The 24690-nt window shown below is 31.5% G+C and overlaps 4 protein-coding genes across 4 annotated transcripts; 2 read left to right on the top strand and 2 right to left on the bottom strand.

Annotated features, from left to right (window-relative positions):
* The first annotated feature begins 1825 nt into the window (after positions 1-1825).
* Positions 1826-5983, top strand: LOC148236335 (dehydrogenase/reductase SDR family member 7). The gene is made up of 6 exons (XM_088182355.1): positions 1826-1856; positions 3491-3619; positions 3693-3842; positions 4748-5100; positions 5473-5759; positions 5821-5983. The coding sequence occupies exons 2-6, from the start codon at positions 3496-3498 to the stop codon at positions 5891-5893; spliced, it is 987 nt and encodes a 328-aa protein (XP_088038481.1). The 5' UTR covers positions 1826-1856; positions 3491-3495; the 3' UTR covers positions 5894-5983.
* Positions 5984-8418: 2435 nt separating this feature from the next.
* Positions 8419-9454, bottom strand: mRpS2 (mitochondrial ribosomal protein S2). Its single transcript, XM_088182356.1, has 2 exons — positions 9316-9454; positions 8419-9247 (listed from the first exon to the last, which is right to left on the bottom strand). Exons 1-2 carry the CDS (start codon positions 9338-9340, stop codon positions 8484-8486), a joined length of 789 nt encoding a protein of 262 aa, XP_088038482.1. The 5' UTR covers positions 9341-9454; the 3' UTR covers positions 8419-8483.
* Positions 9455-11034: 1580 nt separating this feature from the next.
* Srp54k (signal recognition particle 54k) lies at positions 11035-14485 on the top strand. Its single transcript, XM_088181893.1, has 7 exons — positions 11035-11221; positions 11303-11479; positions 12893-13122; positions 13189-13339; positions 13399-13547; positions 13615-13873; positions 13937-14485. Exons 1-7 carry the CDS (start codon positions 11144-11146, stop codon positions 14402-14404), a joined length of 1512 nt encoding a protein of 503 aa, XP_088038019.1. The 5' UTR covers positions 11035-11143; the 3' UTR covers positions 14405-14485.
* Positions 14486-19406: 4921 nt separating this feature from the next.
* On the bottom strand, positions 19407-21719 carry LOC148236332 (uncharacterized). The gene is made up of 2 exons (XM_088182239.1): positions 21627-21719; positions 19407-20189 (listed from the first exon to the last, which is right to left on the bottom strand). The coding sequence occupies exons 1-2, from the start codon at positions 21636-21638 to the stop codon at positions 19488-19490; spliced, it is 714 nt and encodes a 237-aa protein (XP_088038365.1). The 5' UTR covers positions 21639-21719; the 3' UTR covers positions 19407-19487.
* Positions 21720-24690: the final 2971 nt, after the last annotated feature.

The following is a 24690-nucleotide window of genomic DNA, read 5'->3' as shown; positions in this document are numbered from 1 at the left end:
TTTGATACGTAAAACCATATCAAAAGTCAACTTTCTAAATAAAATTCAAGTTAAAGAATGTCAAGCTAAGTAAAAGATTAAATATATTTAAGAAGAATCTTGTATAGCTAGAAAATATCGAAACAAATCAATGAAAAGTATGATAATAATAGAAGAAGTGCAATAACGTACAAAATATGAAACAGTACACTGTTTTACTTTCCACGCCTTCCAAACATTTTGAGGTTTTATTAAGCACACTAACTCAGAACGCGAGAGGAATATTTTACCTTAATCATACCTATATCATTGAAACTTGATTAAAATGGGTTCTTTCGGGTTTTGAGGCCAAAGGTGCGTGACTGCAACCAAAATAGATGCAGGAAAATTTGGTTATTGTTTAATCAAATTATGTACAATTTACTACAGAGAAATAGTGTAGAGTTGAATCGTGTGATCATCTGCCGATATGACAGATACATTCTTAATTTAAGCCGTCTCTGTCGAATCGCATATGCAGATGTTGGTAGGTCAATTGTATTGCTTGATTATTCAACCAACGAAATATGTTCACGCTTTGAATAAGTGAAACTTTCGATAGTCGTTAATGCAAGGGGTAGATGACAGTAACGGTTTTTACAATGGAAGACGCATTGTCTATACGCACAAAAGGGTAGTTTTTGTACTCACGAGCGATTAATGTGCTAGTAGAGAGATGGTCCTGTGAACTTGTGGTATTGTGTATTTGGTATATTATAGGTTATGGTTTATAAAAAAAATATTATGGCCAAAATTCTTTGACCGAGCCGAGCGGGAGCTTCCGCTCTTTCTTATACCATGAGGTGGGACAAACCTATAATCGTGAAACGCTTTAACCCATTTTTTATATAAAATATATTTGAAATGACGTCCCTGATTCTATACAAGAAATTCTCGGGTTATCCCCCAAATAAAATCTATAAAAAGTATATTTTCTAAATACATTTTCACTGGTAGATGTATTTATATTAGTAAAATATAATTAAACTGGTGTCTTTGAAACCCAATTTGACAGTTACGAAACGTATATTTTCTGTTCAAACCCAAACCTACACGAACTAATCAAACCCAGCTTTACCTAATGAAAGTTCTAAAACAAATTATAGTTTAAGAACTTCCATTATGTCAAGTCCAAAATATAAAGTAAGCCAACTCAAATCTCAGGGGAAAATAAACAGAAAGAAAAGTTCAGGCAGACGTTGCATCTCGCATATCGCTCTATAGTTAGTCTGCACTTGGATATTACATGTTTTAAAATATGATAAATATCCTTACCGATATTACTACGGTATTCTGATATAAAAGTATAGGTTAAAGTGTATTCAAACCGAATTTTGGTCAATAGGAGGACGCAAAAACAGTTATCGCTTCTCAGAAGTCAAAAATTCACGTCAAAATTGTATTGCCTTTGACAGGATTTTTGACTTCTAAGAAGGGATAATCGTTTTTTGCGCCTTCATATTGGTAAAAATTTGGTTTAGATGTTGTTATAAAAAATGACATTTTGTATTTTTTTGTTTAATGAGAACAAAGGAAGACAACATTTTCGAGTAGGACGTCTGGTCACCTTAAATTTAGTCAAATATACCACAAATATAACAGATTTTGCGTTAGTTTAAGGTGGTGGTGAGCTGCAGTAAAAAATGTGCGTATGTATAACAATTTATATATCGGAGGGCCGTATAAAATTGACGCGCGGGCCGCATTGTTGGGAACACTGGACTATCGCTGAACGCACGCAGATCGCGTATTTACGACTACTGACGAGCTAGGTGTTTTGTCTGTCTACAGTCGCTGTTCCTATGACAGTCTAAACCGGCTTCCTCTTAGTGGAACACGTGAGTATTTTTATGCTATATTTAGCTTATAAACAAACTAATTAACACTATTTTTAAAATGGGTATCATTAAAGTATTGAACAAATAATGCTTACTAATGTATGTACATTAATTGTAAGATATTCCCAAAAAGAAATACGCCCTGTTGAATAATAATAATAATGGTACTTTTAGCATATATTTTATTAAGGAGACCAGACTCCTCAAAAAAATTGTTCTTGAACAAATAATTCCAAAATGCAATTTCCCCTAAAAAAATTTGAACAAAACTTTTCTAAATGACCTTTTATTTTATTTTTAGCTCCAGTACAATTACCGTGGTGATTTTTTTAGTTCTCGTAGCAATTTATTCTCCTCGAATACAAATTTAGAATACAACCTTTTTATTTTTAGTGTCCTTTAATATTTTCAAAATCTGATCACTGGTTCTTTTATACATCTCATATGAATAAAATAAGTCAACATAATAAATTTATATTTTGAATTAACAAAAAAATTATCACTAGATAATTTCACAATATTTTTTTCACTGCAAAATTCAACTCTTGTACAAAAAACATTACATATGTACATCTTTGGCAAAACTCTCAAATTTATATTGAGAAAATAATTCATATCATAATAACAATATTAATAATAACTTGGACATGTTTTTCATTATAAATTTTAAAGCGAATATTGCAATATAGAATTTATATTATGTACCTGGTACCTAGTAACGTGAATCAAATCATAAACTCCAATTTAAGCTTATCACTATATCAACATATGTACATATGTTTTGAGATAAGCAGGAAATATTTTTTCTTTTATTAATAATGACGGTTCTAAGTCAACATTATCGTATCAACTTTGACTTATAAGTTGGATCATTTAATAAATCATGTTTCGTAATAAAATATAACTAAGGAACATAATCACAATATTATTTGATACTTTTTAAACATATCATTTTGTACAAATCGTTTGTGTGAAAGTAAAATCGACTTATTCTCAAATTGTATAAATAACTATCTTAATTTATTAATAACCTAAGGATGTTTATGCTATTCTTTACGTGGATCCGATACAATACTAGCATCGACATCTCTCTAACTCGGGGATCAGCTAACATTTTTACCCGTTACCCTAAAATAAATGTTAAGGTTTATTAAATCTATTTATATAGAGAATGCAATTTTAAATATAAAATAAATACCATAAAATAATTAATATCGTCATTATGATACACAATAATACGAGAAAACTTTTTACTTCAGGTTTTGGAGAAATGATGTTGTTTCGTTTTCTATATATTATAATAATCAGAGCAATTTGAATACTGTCTCCGGGATCCAATCGATAGTATTCAAAAAATTCTTACATTTTCGATATTCGCTTTTAAAACTATTTGTTAACTTTTGTACGTTCAACTTCGAAAACGTTTCAGGAATCGTTTATTTATGAAAGTAATATCTATATGTTCTTATATAGTATTGAAATAAATACAAATGCAAAAATAAAAGTATATAAAATATCGATTACCAATTCTATATTGAAAACAGCGATGAAACTAACATAAATATTTTAGTTCAGCTACAAGATTTTGAACATAAATGTGTATATTTATTATAAATATTTACTTTTCCTTGCAGTAATCATGGCGTTCTTTTACTACCTCGGCGTTGTTGTGTTTCTATATTATTTAGTTAAAATACTGTTCATATTAATATCCGATTGTGATATAGCGATGACATTGGCTGAAAATTTTGGAAAATCAATAAGTATAAATTTTTTTTATTACTCTATTTTTTCAGTTAAAGTATTATGCTGACATTTTTTTAAACTTATTTTCAGGTATTCTACGTGGAAAGGTCATATGGATAACTGGCGCATCCAGTGGAATTGGTGAACATTTAGCTTTATCGTGTGCAAAAGCTGGAGCTAAATTGGTATTATCAGCTAGAAGAGAAAATGAGCTTGAAAGAGTGAAACAAGCATGTCTTGGTATTTATTACATGTTTTTATAAATAAATTAGTAATGTTTAAATTTTCTATATAAAAATCACTACATTGAGGATATATTGTATATATAAATAATCTACTACTGTATTAACTTATACCACCATTAAGCAGGTACATAGATAATTCATAAAAATATGTATGAAAAATCAGCAAATTTAAATATGCTCAAAATATGAAGTTTCACAAAGTAGTGTAATGGAACTAACACTATAACATATACATTGCTGATATTCCAACCTCAAAAGATACCACATTTGTATTCTACTTGCATGAAATGAAGAGTAATTAGTCTAAAATATATCCAGAACTGGTTGAAAATAATTGAGAATAAAACTCCATTAAATGCATTGACTAACCAAAGATTTCAACATCAAAATAATCTAAAGATTCCAATCAAAAACATTGAAATGCATAACATGATTTATCACAAACGAGACCGTTCAAAGATTAATTCAACACTATAAGTTTAATCTCAGCGATCAAAAACAATAGCAAAAAATACTTACGCTAACAACAAGCAATAACAACAGTCAGCTCTATATATAATTACAATTTTTTTGCAACGATTTTTATACAGAAAATTCATAATTATAATCGAGTCTTAAACTCAACTCTACAACTGGATTAGTAATTAATTTATTTAATCTTTGTGGCATACTTACTGTATGTTGTAATTATTATTTTATAAGAGACAAATTTTATAACAAATTAAATAACGGTATTGATTATATGCAATCATATCTGAATTATTGATAATTATGGCAAATCGCATTATGCATGTTCTCTAATGGATTTGACATTGCATTAGCTTCATAAATATTATAGTGCATTATAGCAATAAGTTAAAACATGTATATGTACTTATAGTTATAAAAACATAATTTCAGAAATATCCAAAGGCAAATTAATCGATTCGGACGTGCTTGTGTTGCCCATGGATATATCAGAGATAAAAAACCACCAAAGCCTATTTGATAAGGTCATATCTCACTTCACTAAAATCGATATTTTGGTGAACAACGCCGGAAGGTCACAGCGTGCACTCTGGGAAGAAATTGATATGGAAGTCGATCGTAGCATGTTTGAATTGAACGTGTTCGGTTTGGTTAACTTGACGAGGATATGCGTGAAGCATTTTGAAGAAGTCGGAGAAGGTCATGTCGCCGTGACGTCAAGTGGAGCTGGAATAATGGGCGTTCCTTATTCGGCGACTTACACCGCCACTAAACACGCATTGCACGTAAGTAATTATTATTCAGCACTTATTCTTTTATAGATTATTATTCATAATAACGTATATCTATGCTATAAAATGCGATTTTTAATAAAATTAATTTTAATATTGTGATCATACTATCTAATAAGTCTTGCTAAAAGCGAAATTGAAATTTCGGAATTATATTTCTTATTTATTTATATGAAATACTATTGATAGTTTTTAAATAGTTTAAAACTCTGTTATGAATTATAGATAATTCGATAAACGTTTCTTTATTTAAACATACAAGCTAAATCTATGATGGGGGGGCTGATTTTTATATGATAAATATTGTAAATGCCATAATAAATTAAATCATATAGTAATTATATGCTACATTTTTTTATATTCTAGGGATACTTTGATAGTCTGAGAACGGAAAAATTCCTGAAGAAAATCACCGTGACAATGTTCTGTCCAGGACCCACCTTCACAAACTTCCTGCAAGAAAGCTTCACGGCGAAAACTGGTGAAAAGTTTGGACAAACTACTCAATCTACCGATAAAAGAATGACCGGTGAAAGATGTGGACATCTGTTTGCCGTCGCTCTCGCCAACAAAGTGGATGAGGCTTGGGCGGCTGTGTATCCGATCATTCCGTTGTATTACATGAACCGTTACTATCCAAATATGCTGAAGAAGTAAGTTAAAATAATGCACTAACAGCTATTTAGTGTGCTAAATATTATTTTTTTATTACAGAATATTGATGATGCTTGGACCTAAAGTATTTTTCAAGTTGCGCGATAGCCGTGTTTCAATGAAAGTGGATTAAATTCTTTCTACATATTTCAAAGGAAAAAAACATTCGTGTTACTTAACACTTGACTTTTATATTCTTATTATTAATAGTAATAGTTTTTTATATATAGTGTGTTCATTTTAACAATGTGCCTTTATAACCAGTTACCACCGCAATAGCTTTATTTTTAATTATACAAGATATTTTATAAAGATTTCTAGATATCTTATCATTTATTTCAGCTGTATCATTATTTTTGAGTTAAGTTGAACTAGAGCCAGGGTTTTTTAACCCAACTCCATAAGACTTGCCAATCATATGTCAGTTTATATTTAACTAATTATATTCTGATTATTTTTCTCTGTTTATGTCACACTTGGCATAAAAGTGAGGAACTCAACAGTTATTAATATTAGCCCATGCCCATTATAGTTTTTTTTAGATATACATATGAGTTGGACTTTTATTAATATAATAATAACGCACTTATATGGGATTGGTAGATTGACGTGCAACTGCAGCTGTATACAAAGGCATTGTTATAATTATCCTTTAGTATATTTTTCCACGTTCTAAATATAAAGTGAATTTTGGCTTTGTTTCCTATATTTTGACAAAGCTTTTAACATAAAATGTACATTAATGACTCTGACATAAAATAAACAAACATCATTTAATAAATAAATTATAATAACGAAAGTTTCGATGATTTCACTGAATGATTATTGAAAAAAACTAATGATATAGCTGAAGTAGGTACGCAATTTTGCATTTAAATTGAATTATTCCAATTTTGTAGTCAAAAAGTGCATATTTTTTGCACAATATTATTGTGATGTTCAATTTTTCAATGTGCCTTAATGACCAAAAACCACCAAAATAACTTTTTATTATTATTCAGATATAGAACATGCTTAAACATTAATTGATTGAATTGACTATAATCCATGTGTGGAAAAAGGCCTAAACCTATAAATCTGTTTCGAGTTTTTTAACTAATAAATAGTAAAATATACTTCTTTATCATACATTTAAGTAAAAAATCGTTCAACAAAAAATAAACTTTTCTTATGATACGTATATTGTAACGGAGTAGTATTTTAAATATTCTAGTGTATTGTATTATCAATACATGAATTAGTGTTAACAATGTTACACAGTAGATTCCCTAATAACGCGGTAAATTGGGTGTGTGTAGTTGGGGGACCAGAAAATACATTTTTTGCATTAAGTATGAATCAGGCGCGTACTGTGAGATATCTTCCCTTTGGCTAGCTCACACATAAAGTAACGAGCACCCAAATAGTATGTCCCCAATTTACCGTGTTATTGGGGGGTTTACTGTACATTTATAAGTAATTTTAAAATGTATTTTGAGCTTTAGTGATTACATCTCATGGTTGACAAATCCACTATAAAAATATATATATTCTCTGTCATTTTCAATCATTAATTTTTGTATAAATAAAAACAATTTTATTTAATCAACTCTTTCTTACCATAGAACTGCATTGGCAAAGTGTACGTAACAAAATAGCAGTGAATTAGGTCCACGTGTCCGCTGGTTAACTTACGTAGCTTTTCCACACATGAGACGAATTATTGTGAGTTTATAATTATTTTCACTATCAATTTATATAATATATTCTTATAATATACGTAAGTAAGATTTAAACATATTTTGTAAGCACTCTACTAAAACTAAGGTAGATATTATTATATAGACTGATAGATACAATATTTAATTATGATTTTGAAATATGTAGTATCAATACAATAGTTTATAACGTCTATGTAAGTATTTACATATAATAATATCTTTACATCTTATTCATTATTAGTTTATTTTTGGCTATGAGCTAAATGTGAGAATGTTTCTCCGTTGTGGATGCTGCTGAATAGATTCTTGATTGTATTGTTTGGGAATGAGAGTAGCATTTTGTGAAGCTCCATGAATAGCTGATTTTTATATGGCAACATTTTTACTTATACGCGATCTTGGAACTGGGAGGGAATCAATGATCCTCTTACTGACTTCTTGTTCACTCCTGGGTGATTTGGAGCTAAACTGAATCTCAGTTTTTATATATTTTATTACATTCTAGCCTGTTTTATCAGATTCTTTCGTCTTGGATTGCATAAATACGGCAACAATGGAATTTTCTTATGTATCGTTTGCAGATCATATTTTTCTGAAAAATTTTTTTGAGCATCTATAAAATCAAACAATTAACAATAGATCTGTGTTTAGCATTTATTTCTTTTGTTAAGGAGATACAGTGACGTCCCTAAAAAATATGTCGCCTATAGATAGATTGCATGAAGTTTATTAAAAAACAGTATGTAATATGGCCGTACAAAATGTGTAATAATTACATACGATAAATATATATGTGCTATGTTGTTGTCTACTAATCATTCCGAAGATCTAAGCAGAAGAAAACCAAATAGTATGTTGAGAGATTTAAAGTTTTAGTTTCTTCCGAAAATAAAAAAGACAGTTTTGGTCGGTTTCTAGTTTATTTTATAAATATGTAAATCGTTGAAATAAAAATCCATTTTTTTTCTAATACAATTTTATTGACAACTTAAAAAAATTAACAAGACTAACATAAATTAAATACTACTGTATGCTTTTCCCGTCTGTTACGCATTCGAGAGCTTTCTGCCTTTCTTCCTTTCCCCTACGGATCGCTTCTTTGAAAACCTTACAATAAAATTCAATGGCCGCAGGTGAATCGTCGTTCCCAGGCACAGGATAAGTTATCATATTTGGATTGCAATTTGAATCAACGATCCCGATTGTCGGTATCAACATTTTGGCGGCATCGTTCACTGCCTTGTGCTGCCCCAAGATTGCGTTGAGCGTATTAAAAAAAATACATAAATCGGGCAACCGAGTCACGGTGGAAAATTGTGAAGTGGAATTGGTAAAAAGACCTCCTCTCCAAAATCTAGTCATCGCGTATTCGCCACATTCCTGAGCCAGTTTTTCTACTCTGTGAGCGTTTTGAGCGCCTCTCATGAAAAACAATATGATCCCACCTTTATAAGCAATGTGAGCGGTGAAATTCAAAGCTTTCCTCAGATGTTCGGCAGTGATGTCCAAATCGAATACGATATGCCCCAATCGCGACCCATACAAATAGTTAGACATGAAATTATCGAGCGAGCCCTCTTTGTGTCCATAATGGACACGGGCGTCAAACATTTCTTTCACCGTGAATATATTGTTTACGTTGAAATAATCGGGACATTTCAGAGGATCGATCTGTGGAACTGCCGTTTCTATTTTGTTAACTTCTTCAGATATTTGAACTTGCGTAGATAGTGTCCTGCTTGCAATGAAGCCGACGGTGTTTCTTAACGATTGATGACATTTCAAGTCTGAAAATAACATCGGAGTTTAGATTGAGTTAATCGATTATAAAAATGATATTGATGAAATAACATACACGAAAAAATGGATTTTGAAACCATTTCGAATGGTATTCCGGCAATATAATGGTTTATTCTTAAACAGATCAACACCACATAACCCTAAACAAAATGTGACATCTGATCGCAAACTAAGTATTTGGCCATAACGCCATTTTTAACAATCATATAAATACTTTAATTATATAATAATAAATATTTAAATAAATTTCATGTTCAAAGCGTTTAAATTACAATTTTTTATGATATAATGTAATATTACATTGACTTTAACGCGCCCTTGTTATACCGCTTTATAAGAAAATTTCGCATGAAGGAGATGGCTGAATATATCCCTTTTTCTCTCGCATGGATTCGCTTGTACGTGTGCGAGCGAGATGCACAAGTGCATGTGACATAACTAGAGGGCTAGGGCAAGATGCCTCGCGCTCTGACACACGCATCAGACGGCGTCAATCGTGCGTCAGTATTTGTTTGCCTGTCATCGGAAGATTTACGTCGAAGCGCAGAATATTCATGCGCTTCTCAATTATTTTTCGACTAAACAAGTATATTTAATGTTTTTATTTCGTTAAATAATTTTAATATAAATTAACTTTAGTTTAAATAATATTTATAGCGATGGTCGAAAGATATAATGCTTCCGATGAATCGGAACTCGAATTTATAGGTGTTAAATTTTTCTTGGATAACAAAAACATTATTGAAATGTTTGAATTGGAATCAGACAAAGATTATTGCAATTACGAAGTAAGCACTTTTCGCATTACATTTGAAATTATAATTTATTATAAAATCAGTAATACTAATTTTTCATTATTTATAGTTCATATCAAATACACATGTCAGATTTATCAGAGTGTAATGAAAATACGAAACATCCTAATAATGTAAGTATGTACACTGTTCTCTGGGCTTCAGTTCTTGTATTATCTAATTTTTATACGGGTGTAAGTCCAGATGCAAAATGCGCCAAAGAAAGTCATAAGAAAGCCCAAAAGTTTCGAATAACAAATCGGCAATTCTAGGTCTTTAACTATACTTTCAGAGCAATATTCTCGGTTGAACAACCACGATGATGCACAAGTCTTACCCTATCTCCAATGCTTCGAATCAAATTGCTTCACTACGTTGCGAGTTGTTCACTCAGTAGAAGATGGTATTGACCAAAATCTTCCCGTAAATTTCGACACTTATTTCTGTAAAACAAATTTAACGCCTTGAGCAGTGGTTACGCGATTCATTTCGTAAATGTGTTGCTGCATACTAAAATTTGACACTTTGAACATGCGTGATTATTGACAGTTGTCTGATTTATAGTGCGCCAATATAGTAAACTTGAATTGGATCAGCCTGTATATATAAAAACACCATTTTATCAATTGTTTCACACGTGTTGAAAAAATATAATAAAAGTTTAAGAATCATTATGAATACATTTTTTTATCTGGAGCAAGAAATAACTGACTTCAACATTTCTAAAAAATCTAGTGCCCCCTTTCTTTGGTAGCCTATGCAGTGTTCAGTGTGTTTAATAAGTAATCCAGCCCTGTGAATATGTATGAAATGCAAAATAATTAAAAAAACTAACAAAATAAACTTAGATTCTTTTTAATTTAAAAAATAGTCTAATTTCGGAACGAACATAATTTCAATTATATGAATAATTTATATTTTTTATAAAATAAAATATTCTGACGTTTTGTATTATGGCCAAAATTTTTGTTGTTAAGACCGTGTGATGGTGAGCTGCGTGGCGACTGATCGCTTCAACAGACAGTGTGCTTGTTTTTTGTTTAATTAAAGTCCGAGCCCTTAAAAGGGCTTGGAGCCTAGGGCTTCGCCATGGTGCTCGCCGATCTTGGCCGCAAGATAACGAACGCGCTCTTGTCCCTCAGCAAAGCCACAATCATCAATGAAGAGGTTGACGTTTGCCCTACTTAATTCTAATACCATTCAATTATCATTTAAAACAATCGCTTATAACTATGCATGAACATTCAGGTACTCAGTTCTATGTTGAAAGAAATATGCGCCGCTCTATTAGAAGCCGACGTAAACATACATCTGGTCAAGAAGCTCCGTGAGAATGTGAGAGCTGTGATCGATTTTGAAGAAATGGCTGGAGGTCTCAACAAGAGGAGAATGATCCAATCGGCTGTTTTCAAAGAATTGGTTAAGGTATTAGATGCATCATTTTAGTAGTAGACAAGTTTATTTGGGCACTTTCGCATTATCTAATTCCACATATAACGCTTTTTCTTTGAGATGGTAATCATATTTTAACCGCCTTATATTTAATGTACCTAAAATATTTTATTTCATCACAAAAGACAAATATTAAATACTTTTTATTTTTTTATTATGTAAAATGTTCAGGGGTAAAATTAATTAATTAATTAATTGATAACAAAATGAAAAAATAATACAAATTATTAAAAAAGTTTAACATTATTTTTTTTACAATAAAAATTTGAGAGTAATTGGATTAAGAATTACTTGATATATGTTTAAATTAAATTGTCAATTTAATTAAAAACATAAATTTTTAATTTTGCTATATTTTGTAAAAACAATTAAATTTACATTTAATAATTATTTACATTTTTATTCACATAATTATCTACATTTTCGTTCACATATTTATGTTCACAACTACATACATTTCATATACAAATTATTTATATTTATTACATATGTGTATGTAAATTATTTCAAAATACATTTTCTTGATTTTTTTATGCAAACTTTTCAATCACTACAATATTATTTTCGATGCACAAGACGATAAGTCATTAAGGCGCTCTTGCGTCATTTAATTCCTCTGTCACATTTTCAACGAATTCCCTAATCTACTGAAAGAACTTTTTCCCATCGAAATGGTGACTGAAATTGTACAAAATAATTTTAGGGCAATACATATATTTACAAATATACTCTGAAATTTTTTGTGACCTGAATTTTAAAATTTAAACAAATAGCATTGTTTAAAAGTCTTCTCTTCAGTTCTGTTTACACCCCTGAATAAATTATTACGAAAATTAATCGAAACTTACATGGTTTAAAAACGCTAGAAAAAATTATGCACCTGTTTTTCTGAAACTTACAAATGTGTTTGCGAAATTAGTAAACAAAAATTATGAATCATTCCCCTAGTTAAGTTTCACCAAAAGTGCACTTCAGTTCTCCTTTATTACATAATATTTCACGATAATGTGAAAAAACACAAATATTTTTTAATTAAAATAAACTTAGTCAAACAGAATAAAATCAGCTTTAAGTATACAATATAATATAATTCAAATTTGCGGCTCAAAATAATAAATAATATGTGAAATGTTCATCTTTATGGTACACATATTTACGATACAGTAACAATGGCCTTTCTGAGATTGCGACAAATAAATTCTACGAACTTCGGTCACAGCAGGCACATCGACAAGTGTGAAGACGAATGAACAAAACTAATCTATCTCAATCAATCTAATTTTATAAAATCGATCCATGTGCATTTCCAGTTGTTTTATATTAATTTCTCAAAAATTATATCGATGATCTTTTTAAACAATATGTGTAATCATTTATTTATTATAGCTTGTCGATTCTGGTGTGAAACCGTATCAACCGGTCAAAGGAAAGCCCAACATCATCATGTTTGTGGGTCTTCAAGGCTCGGGAAAGACAACCACTTGCACGAAATTAGCGTATCATTATTTAAAAAAGAATTGGAAGTCTTGTTTAGTGTGCGCTGATACATTCCGAGCCGGAGCTTATGATCAAATCAAACAGAACGCCACAAAAGCAAGGATACCGTTTTATGGAAGGTATACGAAAATATTTAGATACTGAGATCTAATCTATGATATTTAATATATTTTCTTATTGTATAGTTACACAGAAGTAGATCCTGTTGTGATAGCACAAGATGGTGTTGAGATGTTTAAAAAAGAAGGATTTGAATTCATTATCGTTGACACGAGCGGTAGACATAAACAAGAAGAATCTCTTTTCGAGGAGATGTTGGCAGTATCTAATGCTATTGTGAGTTAAATAATAAAATATGTCTAAGGAATGCTTTTTAATTTGTATTACTATTTTAGAAACCAGATAATATCATATTCGTGATGGATGCGACAATAGGGCAGGCTTGCGAAGCTCAAGCCAAAGCTTTCAAAGAGAAAGTAGACATAGGTTCAGTTATTATAACTAAGCTCGACGGACATGCAAAAGGAGGCGGTGCTCTTTCAGCGTTAGTATTAATTTTATATTCGTATTATTTTGTTCTAAATTATTTTTATTGGTTTTTAATATTTCAGAGTTGCTGCCACAAAGAGTCCTATAATATTTATAGGTACCGGAGAACATATAGACGACTTAGAACCATTTAAGACAAAGCCTTTTATTAGCAAATTATTAGGAATGGGAGACATAGAAGGTTTAATAGATAAAGTCAACGAATTAAAGTTAGACGATAATGAACTATTGGAGAAAATAAAACATGGACAGTTCACTTTGAGAGACATGTACGAACAATTTCAGAACATTATGAAGATGGGACCGTTTTCACAAATTATGGTAATTATTAATTCATAGGGTATGGTCTTGTGCTGCGATAGAAATTCAGTGTTTTTCTTTTAGGGTATGATTCCCGGTTTCCCACAAGATTTAACATCGAAAGGCAACGAACAAGAATCAATGGCCAGACTGAAAAGGTTGATGACCATGATGGACTCGATGAACGACGAAGAGCTAGATAACCGAGAAGGCGCTAAACTGTTCTCGAGGCAATATAGTCGAAACATCCGGGTGGCCCAAGGTGCCGGCGTCACTGAAAAAGAAGTCAAAGACCTCATCTCGCAATATACAAAGTTTGCGGCCGTAGTGAAGAGAATGGGCGGAATCAAGGGACTCTTCAAGGGCGGTGACATGGCTAAGAACGTGAACTCGACACAGATGGCGCGATTGAATCAGCAGATGGCCAGGATGATGGATCCGAGAGTGCTGCAACAGATGGGCGGTGTTCCAGGACTGCAGAACATGATGAGGCAATTGCAGCAGAGCAGTGGTGGTCTTGGAGGTCTTTCCAATTTAATGGGGGGAAAATAAGTTTTTAGTTACACTTTTGGTATTGCGATGATTTGTCGAATGTGTAAATTTTGTATTAAAACATTTACATTATATTAAAAACAATGCGTATCTACTTCACTCCCTCAGGCTCTTCAATAGTCATTCCTACTCACATATCCTGTCAAAATTCCATAAGAAATATCTTTTTTTATTGTATTTTCCATTCATTGCTCATTCATGATACGCAATGCATGCAGATATTTTTCTGATTTTTCATTTTTTTTCTCCCTGAGCGCTCGGGAAAATAACTAATATATCTCCAATAACATATCTAGTACTACGTACTTCCTGCTATTGATTGAATACTTGAAATCTTTGAGGGACAGATCATATGTTATTACAAGAACACTGTCCACTGATAATAAAACATTTCATTGAAAGTTATTGTGGTGAAATGTATTTGTGGTTTGTGCAAGAGCAACTCAAATTGTTAACCAAATCTATTTTAAATATGGAAAGTACAAAAGCAAGTGCAACTTATATTGTCAGTGAAATTTAAAACAAATCTTGTGTATTTTCTAATTGAGCTATGAGAAAACAGAAATAAAACAAATTTTATGATTTTAATCTTGATCTAATGCGATCCTCAGATTGCAAGCCACTGATAAAATAATTTTAGCATATGTTCCAATATAAGTCAAAACCAGGGCTGTGGAGTCGCTAAAAAAAAACACGACTCCGATTCCGATATTTACCAACAACACGACTCCACTTCGACTCCGACTCCGACTTTGACTCCGACTCAAAAAAGTTCAATTTTATAAGGTATTTTTGGTGTTTTTCTACACGTTTAATATTCATACGCTATACACATTCATTATTACGCAATTAAAAATTCATAAATTTCATAATTTAAAAAATGCTCGGAGCTGCTCATTTTTCACGACTCCGACTCCGGCTCCGGCCAAAACACCACGACTCCACGACTCCGACTCCGACTCCACAGCCCTGGTCAAAACATTGATAATATTTTGTTTTTTGTATCAAAAAGTACCATATTTCACTTATCATGCACCAAATTGCTTCAGTGTACTTATGTGTGTAGACATGGCAGTGGCCGGTATAAAACTGACCTGTACCGAAAAAAGAACGAGACTGTTACCAGTGGCGTAGCTAGGGTATGTGCCACCTGGGACAATCCTTAAAATTGCCGCCCTCCCCATACATTTTTTTGCAGGGTCATAAAATCAGTATTTTTTAAACTAATAAATTGATTAACTTTAAGCTCTTGCTATTCGTAGATTTACATAAATTCTAGTTTATTCAGGGTTAAGAACCACACTAGACGATTCCATCGCGAATATGCCGCCCCCAAGCAAGTGCCGCCCGGGGCGGCCCACCCTCTTCGCCCCCCCATAGCTACGCCATTGACTTACAAATAATGCAATAAATATGAATGCACTGTTTGATGAAGTGGTGATTACAATTTTTTTTGTTTAACAAAATACGATACCTTGGATACAACTATTTATAGTCCAGTCAAATAAGGGTTTAACCTCGGAATGAAAGATAGCAAGCTGAAATTTTGCACAGACCTTTGTTTTGGCGTTCTAAAGATAGGGTGAAAAGTCTCATACGATATCGTGTCTGCTAATCAATATATTAAAGGTCAAAGGTCATAAAAATCGTTTTTTTGCAAATATCTCGCCTTCTTTGCGTCGCATGTCATTAGATGTTTCACAAAACTTATAGAAAATAAAATTTTCTACAAGTTTATTATTATTTATTTCTTCGTATGGTTAATGGTTTTCGAGATATAGCGCGGGGAGTGGGAAGCGCGCATCCGTTTATAGGATAACGCCATGTAAACTACGGAGCCAGAGTTACCTGCACATTCTTCCACAGTTTCATAGGAAACATCGCAAATTGTTATCTGCTGAATGAACCCATCTAAAGCATTATAACTTTCAATCTCCATATCTTCAAAAATCATCATCGATAATGCAAAAAGTAATAGCATTTTGTCGACAGAATTCGAAGCATAACTTGTACTGAGAGCTTCCTTGATTCAGCTTCCATTCATTATATACCCTATGCATCCAATAAAAAACATAAGCATATGAAAGCCTCCTAGTTTCACAACTACTCTGGACAAGTCTGAGTTAGCATCTGAAGCTGCTACGATTTCACGTGCTTTTATGTACAACGTCTGATCAAAAGTTATTAAGCATGTTCTTTGTTCATGTTTCTTGGCAGTGTTTATATTACACTGTAATGAGGTGTAAATTGTGTCCATATTACTCGCAGGATGATGAATAAAAGTAAGAAACAGAATCCGAGAAGTTACAAAGTTCTCATTGTTTTTTGTAAGTTGTTCAATAAATCCATTCCACCCTGGCAACGGTGAGATATTTTTCCACTTTCCGTACATCCACAACAAATCAACTACATTAAATATTTGTTCGGTTAGTTCTTCTATATCATTAAAATTTTGAACGTGTATCTCTTGCTCAATCCGGGTACGACATGATTTTCATACACTAGAAGGGGTATATGTGATAGTGCTGCTAACTCCTTTGCACTTGGTTTTGTTGTAAATTTCTTTATGCGGTCATCGGATATAACTTCAGATTTTGAAGTTATTATTTTTATCATTCCCATTATATGAACAGTATTATAGCCATCAAGAGTATAAATATTTTTCTGCATTATCCGCTGCATACTGTATGTACTAAGGCACTTGACTCTGATGGTTGATTACGAGGCTGTGGGTGATAAACAGCTGAAATTTAACATTTTACAGTATCACTATATGAAGCGAAAAAACCTAAACTTGACAAAACATCCAAAAGTCTTTATGGATGTTTGGCCTATCTGTACTTCTTCTATGAAGAAATACAGATAGGGCTATTAATAACTGCGAAGAAAAGGACCGTTTTCGTATGGAAGTCATTATAGCATGACTTATAGCTGTGTATTTCGTTTTAAAATGCCTCGTCTTTCCTTTTTTGTTCTTTATAATAACTTCTTGCAGAAAATGTAATAAAGTTTTCGGAATTTCTTCATTATTATTTCACTCGGGGGCGGATAGGACTTGGTCTCAACAACAGAAGATCGAATATCTTCTCTAATAATCGCCGCAGCAGCTTCCACTGCGCGCAAGTGTTCTTCTTCCGAAGTGCCTTTTTTATTTTCATACCAAGCTATGGATAAAATTTAAGCTTGAGCATCGCGAAAAGAAAAAATAGGGAATGATCCAATCTTCGTTGTAATTATAATATCAGTTAAATATTTTTCTCTTAATTTGGAAATGATCTTCTTATCATCTGGTACATACTCCGTAAGAACATCTCTCAACTCTTTCAATTTTTTCGTACAAATTTCTTGTCGAGCAATATTTCATTTTTAATTCCTAATAATACAATGAAGAAAGTAATAAAATTATGGTTCAAATGACTTGCCGAGACCACTTTTTTCACGATTGTTTACTTTTTCAAAGCTTATACTAAGTTAAGCAGGTAGAAATACTCGCTGGATTCTATAAACGGATGTACGCCTCCCACTCTTCGCGCTATATCTCAAAAACTGTTAATGATACAAAACAAATATTGTAACCAAACTTGTAGAAAATGTTATGCTTTACAAGTTTTGTAAAGCATCTAATGACGTGCGATACATAAAACGCGAGATATTTGCAAAAATAAAAATTTTGTGACCTTTGACCTTTTATATCTTGATTAGCAGACACGATATTTTATGAGACTTTTCATCCTGTCCTTAGAACATCAAAACGAAGGTCTGTGCAAAATTTCAGCTTGTTATCTTTCATTCCGAGAATTACCTTTATTTCGCCTAATTTACTGGAATACTTGTGTATTTCTTACATTGAGCTATGAAAAAACAGAAATAAAACAAATTTTAATTTTGATCTAATGCGATCCTCAGATTGCAAGCCACTGATAAAATAATTTTAGCATATGTTCCAATACAAGTCAAAACATTTGATAATATTTTGTTTTTTGTATCAAAAAGTACCATATTTCACTTATCATGCACCAAATTGCTTCAGTGTACTTATGTGTGTAAACATGGCAGTGGCCGGTATAAAACCGACCTGTACCGAAAAAAATAACGAAACTTGCAAATAATGCAATAAATATGAATGCACTATTTGATGAAGTGGTAATTACAATTTTTTTTGTTTAACAAAATACAATACCTTGATACAACTATTAAGTCATTTCAAAGAAAATAACATTTCATTCCCAAATTTCGTACAAATTATCGAATATTTTTTCAGTCTGCCAGGCACATCTGCATCTGTTGAAAGGATATTCTAAATATTGAATAACATGATCTCAAGAAAGACGTAGAACAGGTAACTCAGCTTTATGGCGCTGCAAATTTAATAGTAAACTAAATTGTAGTGAATTTTTTAACGAGATTAAAAATAAGAAAGAACTTTTTAATTAAGTTCAAGGTAGAAAAAATATGTTTAATTTTTATTAATAAGAGTAATTAAAAATTAATACTATGTAATTACTATTTTTTGTTAATTACTGCAAGTTTATATGTGATCCTATGTGATTGCTCAGTAGCAAGCGACAAACGTACAAGGTTTTGAACAAATCCACCGCAAGGACTGCTTTATATTGATCCCGGATGCCTAAAACAACCCTTTTGGATCAATCTGGACTCTTTTTCATTTAACACAGTCAAGTTTTATCAAGTACTCCACCGTATATGACTTTGTTTATCTTTGGTTGTACATTAACATTGTTATAGAATGAGAAATGGAAGTTAGAAGGAAGATCACAAAAGATAAGTGTCACACCTTAATGGAAAGATATAGGTACATTGATGATCACGAATATTCTTCCTGTAATGAGCATTCCACCTGTCTTTATACCTCAGAAACAGACTTTCGACCATATAAATGAAATGTTCTCTGGTTCTTTAGTCACATAAGATCATCCTGCATAATGATACTAGTCATGAGAAAGAGGAAGAAAAAGTATTTAGTGAAAGTAATAAGCATATAAAATTTTTAAATCATTTATTCTACCAAAATCGTTTTACAAAATATCATTTCAACTTACAAATAATTTTATTTGCAAAATATTTATTTAAACCATTGAGCTACTGGATAGTTTCCATATGGGTTAAATACATATGGTGCCACTTTATATTGATAGTTTGGGTAATATGAGTTGTAAGGGTGTGCCAAATATGGAGAACTTATATGATTGTTGAAGTATGGATATCCACCAAAATATGGATTTATGTAAGCAGGGCTTTGCACGAATCTGATCGGAGGTTGGACAGCTACGTTATGAAGTGGATGAATCAATTCTGCAGTGAACGGTCTCTTTTCTTCCTCATTAACTTTGTCTTTGATCTTTGAAGAATCTTCAGCAGCGACAGGCTTTGGGGGATCTACTGGTTGAATGTTTACTGCTACTGGAGTTTGAATAGCAGCAATCGGTTGTGCAGTTTGGATAACAGCTATTGGATGTGGAGCTACTAATGGACCAATGGGTTCTTTCTTGACTACTGCGTTGAATCCGTTTAGAGCATCAGCTGTGTAATCTACTACTCGTCTAGTGCCATCAGAATCGATCAGAGAGTACTGTCCTTTGACGGTATCACCGTTTCTGGTCTCGTATTGGCTTTTGAAGTCACCGGTGCTTGGGTCTTGGACATCGTAAGCATAGGCGTATTGAGGGACGTGATCATAGTCAGCTTTGAGTGGGGTCACTGCTATCGGTGCTGTGTGGATCACGCTGGAGTATACGCATCCAATTAAGGCGAAGAAGGTTAAATACTGAAAAAATAAATAGGGTAAGTACAAATTTAATTTTAAAAGCTACAAATTAATACATAATAGTTAAGGAAACTTATATAAGTAAATATATTATTTATATATGCCTGGATGTTTATGTGCGTATGTAGTGTTTATTCTCAAGAATTATTTCTCGAATATTTCTCAAAAAAAGCCAAATCTAAAATACTCATTTTATGAGAAATTTGCTGATTTTTCGAAAATTTTCATTATTATTTATTTTTATTTTATTAATTTATTTAGCTAATTTTTACACTAAAAATATATATTATATAATACATATTATAAACATCATAAAAAATAGACGTTATTCCATTTAGGAAACATTTTTATTTTTGCGGATTATCCTAGGAATATTATTATATAAATTCACACCTCCGTACATTATTCCCCTGGCCGTACTCGTTTTCTTATATCTAACTGTATTTAAATTGTCTTTATTTCTAGTATTAAATCTATGTACGTACATCATTATTTTTTATTAAATATTTAAAATCATATTATTTTCTAACTATAACATTCATATTCAATATTTACACATTTTACCATTTTAATCTATCAATCATAATTCTACAACTAGTAAATCTATTCAAAACTGCTCTCATTGCCCTATTTTGTAATTTTTGGACCTATCTAATATTGTTGCACAATTCTTAAAATGGGGCAATATTATACTAATGTAAATTTTTTTTAGTGTTTCTTTTGGTGAAATGTTTTACAACCGATGCATTTTTTCTATACATAAAAAAGATGGGTCCATGCCAAATGTTTGATAATATGCATGCTTTCTTGGAAGTTTTTAACAGCGTTCAGAAGTATTTAAATATTAAAACATTGTTTACAATTTTCTTAACTACTCTAATCGGCCATTTCTTTGCTTTTGTAATCTAAGAAATACATTAATAATCATCTAAGAAAAAATAAAATCTTATATCAGAAGGATATTTTTTTCATATATTTAAATTATAGTGTAATATCAAAATGCAGACAAACTGTAGAGCAATAAACAAAGTTATTAAATTATTGTTGTATTTTATAAAAACAGTATGCATTTAATATATATGTTTAGATCAACTAGTAAAATTATTTTATCATGATTTAAGAAAATAAAAATAGTTACTATTGTTAATTAAAAAATTATAGAAAAATATTCCATCTGAATGTTTCATTATACTCATATACTTTATTTAACAAATCTAACAATATAGATATATTTGGAAAAATTATTATATGTATGAATCGATTCAAAAGATACAAATAGTTTTGACTCAAATTTTTAATCACCTGATTAATTTTATCTATTGCTTTATTTCGGAAGATATGAAAAGATACAATAATGAAATGTTAAATCTAGTTTGAGTATTCTAATATTGTATGCCCCATTCTTATTTTCTCAACCCTTATACAACTAACACATACTTTGAACTCCATGGCGTCTATCGTCTCGTTTCGGAAGATGCAGAATGACTTCCTGGCCTTAGCGACGAAGTCTTATATAGGTTGTGTCCTTGCTTAGCACCAATTAGGGTAACATCCTACGCGATTTGCGTCCTTGCTCGACAAACATGATACACATAGAAGTCGAAACGGAAAAGCTCGCCATAACATTTGCATATTTTTTCACAATGTAAATTATGTAACCGAAAAACATTAATTTTCGCACTGATTCATTGCCAATGCTAACTAATAAAAACAAGGCGGATAAGGGCATGGTCATGGCAAAAAGCGGTATCTTGCTGTGCACCAAAATGGAACTTGCCTATGTGGGGTTGATGAACTGAGTTACAATGCTCTATTTATATTTTTTTGTAGCTTAAAATCTCATACTATTTTTTTTATTATAAACTTATATACTGAATAATCTGTTATTCATAGAAACATTTAAATTAAAGTTTTTGTCTTAGAGATGCTACGATGATATCAGTTTTTAATGAAAAAATTGAATTAAAGTCTACTTTCTCCAAAAGAAAATTAATTTGATTTTACGAAAAACTGATGCTTTATAATTTACTGATAAAAATGGTTAAAGAGTGAAACATTACAATTTTACAGATTTTAAATCCATTTTAACCAAAATTAGATACAAAAACATTTTAATAAAAATTAAAATCCAGGGAATTTCCGAGATTTATCAAAATGAGTGTTGCTTCTCAGGATTCCAAAAATCATTTATTTTTAATTTTGCCGTCTGAAAAACATGAATCAATTAAAAAAAATCATAAACTCGTACTAGTTTTTTTAAGCAATATATTGATATGTTTTTACTTTAAATTATTTATGTTTTTTGTTAAGATCTTTCAGAAATGATGTGGCGGACCACACAGATGCCTACGTTTCACAAGGATTCTCCGGTGCATTGAATGAATATTTTATTGTTATGAAACGGTGACGGGAAACAATATAGCACCGTAAGGCCACAAAAATCCCGTTACACATACGCAGTTCACCTCGGAGATATCCATTAAGAAAATGTCACTTTATAAGGGCGTCTACTCATTTCGTTGATTCTAAGAAGCGAGAGCATCGATTGGCTGGATGATCGCTCATTGATTGTGATTGGTTGGCAAGCTTTGCAGCCTGGACTCAAAGAGACTAGCAGAGAGGGATCGACTCTACCATACCAGCACCGTAGCAGAGATGCGTCAACTTCCGCTATACACCCGCTGCCACGCTACCTCCGAGAATCTTCCACCGACATCATCTCTCCGCCAGCTTCTCCACCACTGCTTGAAAAAAACATCTCGCCATAATTCATCTGTCGCAATATGTAATATAATCACTAGTTTCCACCTGCGTCTTAATGGCTGAGAAGCTACGTTATGCAAAGCTACGATGAGTACCGACCATGACGATCCTAAGAAGACCAAGAAAGCAGCCACATATACCTTATGTTAAAACATGGTTTAACTATGATTTTATAAACTCGATCTTTAAGAAGGTAACCAACAAGGATACATTAAGATTTTTATGCATTTTTAGAGTAGCGTTAAAGTTCTATGTTTCATTATATTAAATCAGTATAAATACAGCAAATATTAAGAATGAATAATTAAAAAACATATATTTCATACTGAATTTCACTCGTTCATATTAATTTTATATATAGTATATAGTCATAAAGATAGGAAATAACTTTGTTATACATATGTAGAATCACGCGTTGATTTTAGTTGAATTAATATTTTTCTTTAAAGCCCCTTTTTAAATTTATGTTATATTAAACTAAAACTTTAACTGTTTATCAAAATTATTTCATCTTGGTCGCAAAAATTATTTAATTTACTTTGGTTGTATTAACCGTTTATTGGCATTCGACAGACGAGATCAATCTGGAGCCATTAAGTAATCGAATTTCCTCGTAAGACCGATGACTTGAAGCAAACTTGAACTTGGAAAGCGTGGGTCATAGTTGCTAGTGGGCGTTTGGGTAACAATTACGGAATCGCATTCGGTTCCATATATTATTTATTTATGGTTATTCATCATATCGTTTAAATAACATATTTTCCATATTTGATAAACTATTAATATTGACCTATTTATAAATTTACTAGTTGAAAACTAAGAATAAGGTTGTAGACTTTATTTTAAAAATTAATCATAGATCGATAGAGTGATTCTTTATAGTTTTGTCATCTGCATATGCGTTTCACTTTAATTAATAAAATAAAATTATTTATCACGTGTGCTGGAAGATTTTCATTGTACATTACACAAAGAGACATCGTACATCATTAATGCATTATCGAAGGTTTCGGATATTGTTTACGCCTTAACTATAAATTAATTGTGCTGACTTACAAAATGGTTTTCTCCCGCCTACGCTAAGGAACAAGATCCTGCGTGTACATAATGCTTTATCTACATAACCCACGCCAAGCTTATCTATTGTGAAAAATATTATTGTAGGTTTTCGTGAGGTCGTTACGGATGGCTACTGTGTGTTTTAATTAAATGCATTGTATAATTTATTTATATTGTTACAAAAAAGCTAAAGAATAACCTTAAATTTTAAATTTATTTTTGGTAATCATTCACAGTTTTTTTTTAATCTAGACACTATATGTGTTTATAAAAGGAATCAGAATAAATTATAAAGATTAATACATATTATACTCCTACTTAACACATTGTTAATTATTAGTAACAATACAACCTATAATTATTTAATAATTAAATTAATCGTTATTGTGTGTAAAAGCGCCGCTGAAAAGATTTTCCTCTAATCGATTTAATAATTAGACTACTAATTAGAAAACAAGACTTTGATTGAGACATTTTTTTATAATAGCAACTGTATCCTGGTTACATATTTATTGATTCCAGTAAAAATATCGATACCCCAAGTTCTCATATACCGACGGATATTCTTCAAAAAAATCTGCAGAGATCATTCGAAAAAAACTAGCAATTGTACAATATCACTGACATCCGCTGATTCATCTAATTGTGAGTAAAATTTAATACATTGATTAATATATCA

The sequence above is a fragment of the Plectrocnemia conspersa genome, unplaced genomic scaffold (genome assembly GCF_051122295.1).
Source record: "Plectrocnemia conspersa isolate PC_06_02 unplaced genomic scaffold, ASM5112229v1 ptg000003l, whole genome shotgun sequence".
Taxonomy (NCBI): Eukaryota; Metazoa; Arthropoda; class Insecta; order Trichoptera; family Polycentropodidae; genus Plectrocnemia; species Plectrocnemia conspersa.
The sequence above is the reverse complement of the archived record's forward strand: the minus strand, read 5'-3'. Positions and strand labels throughout refer to the sequence as shown.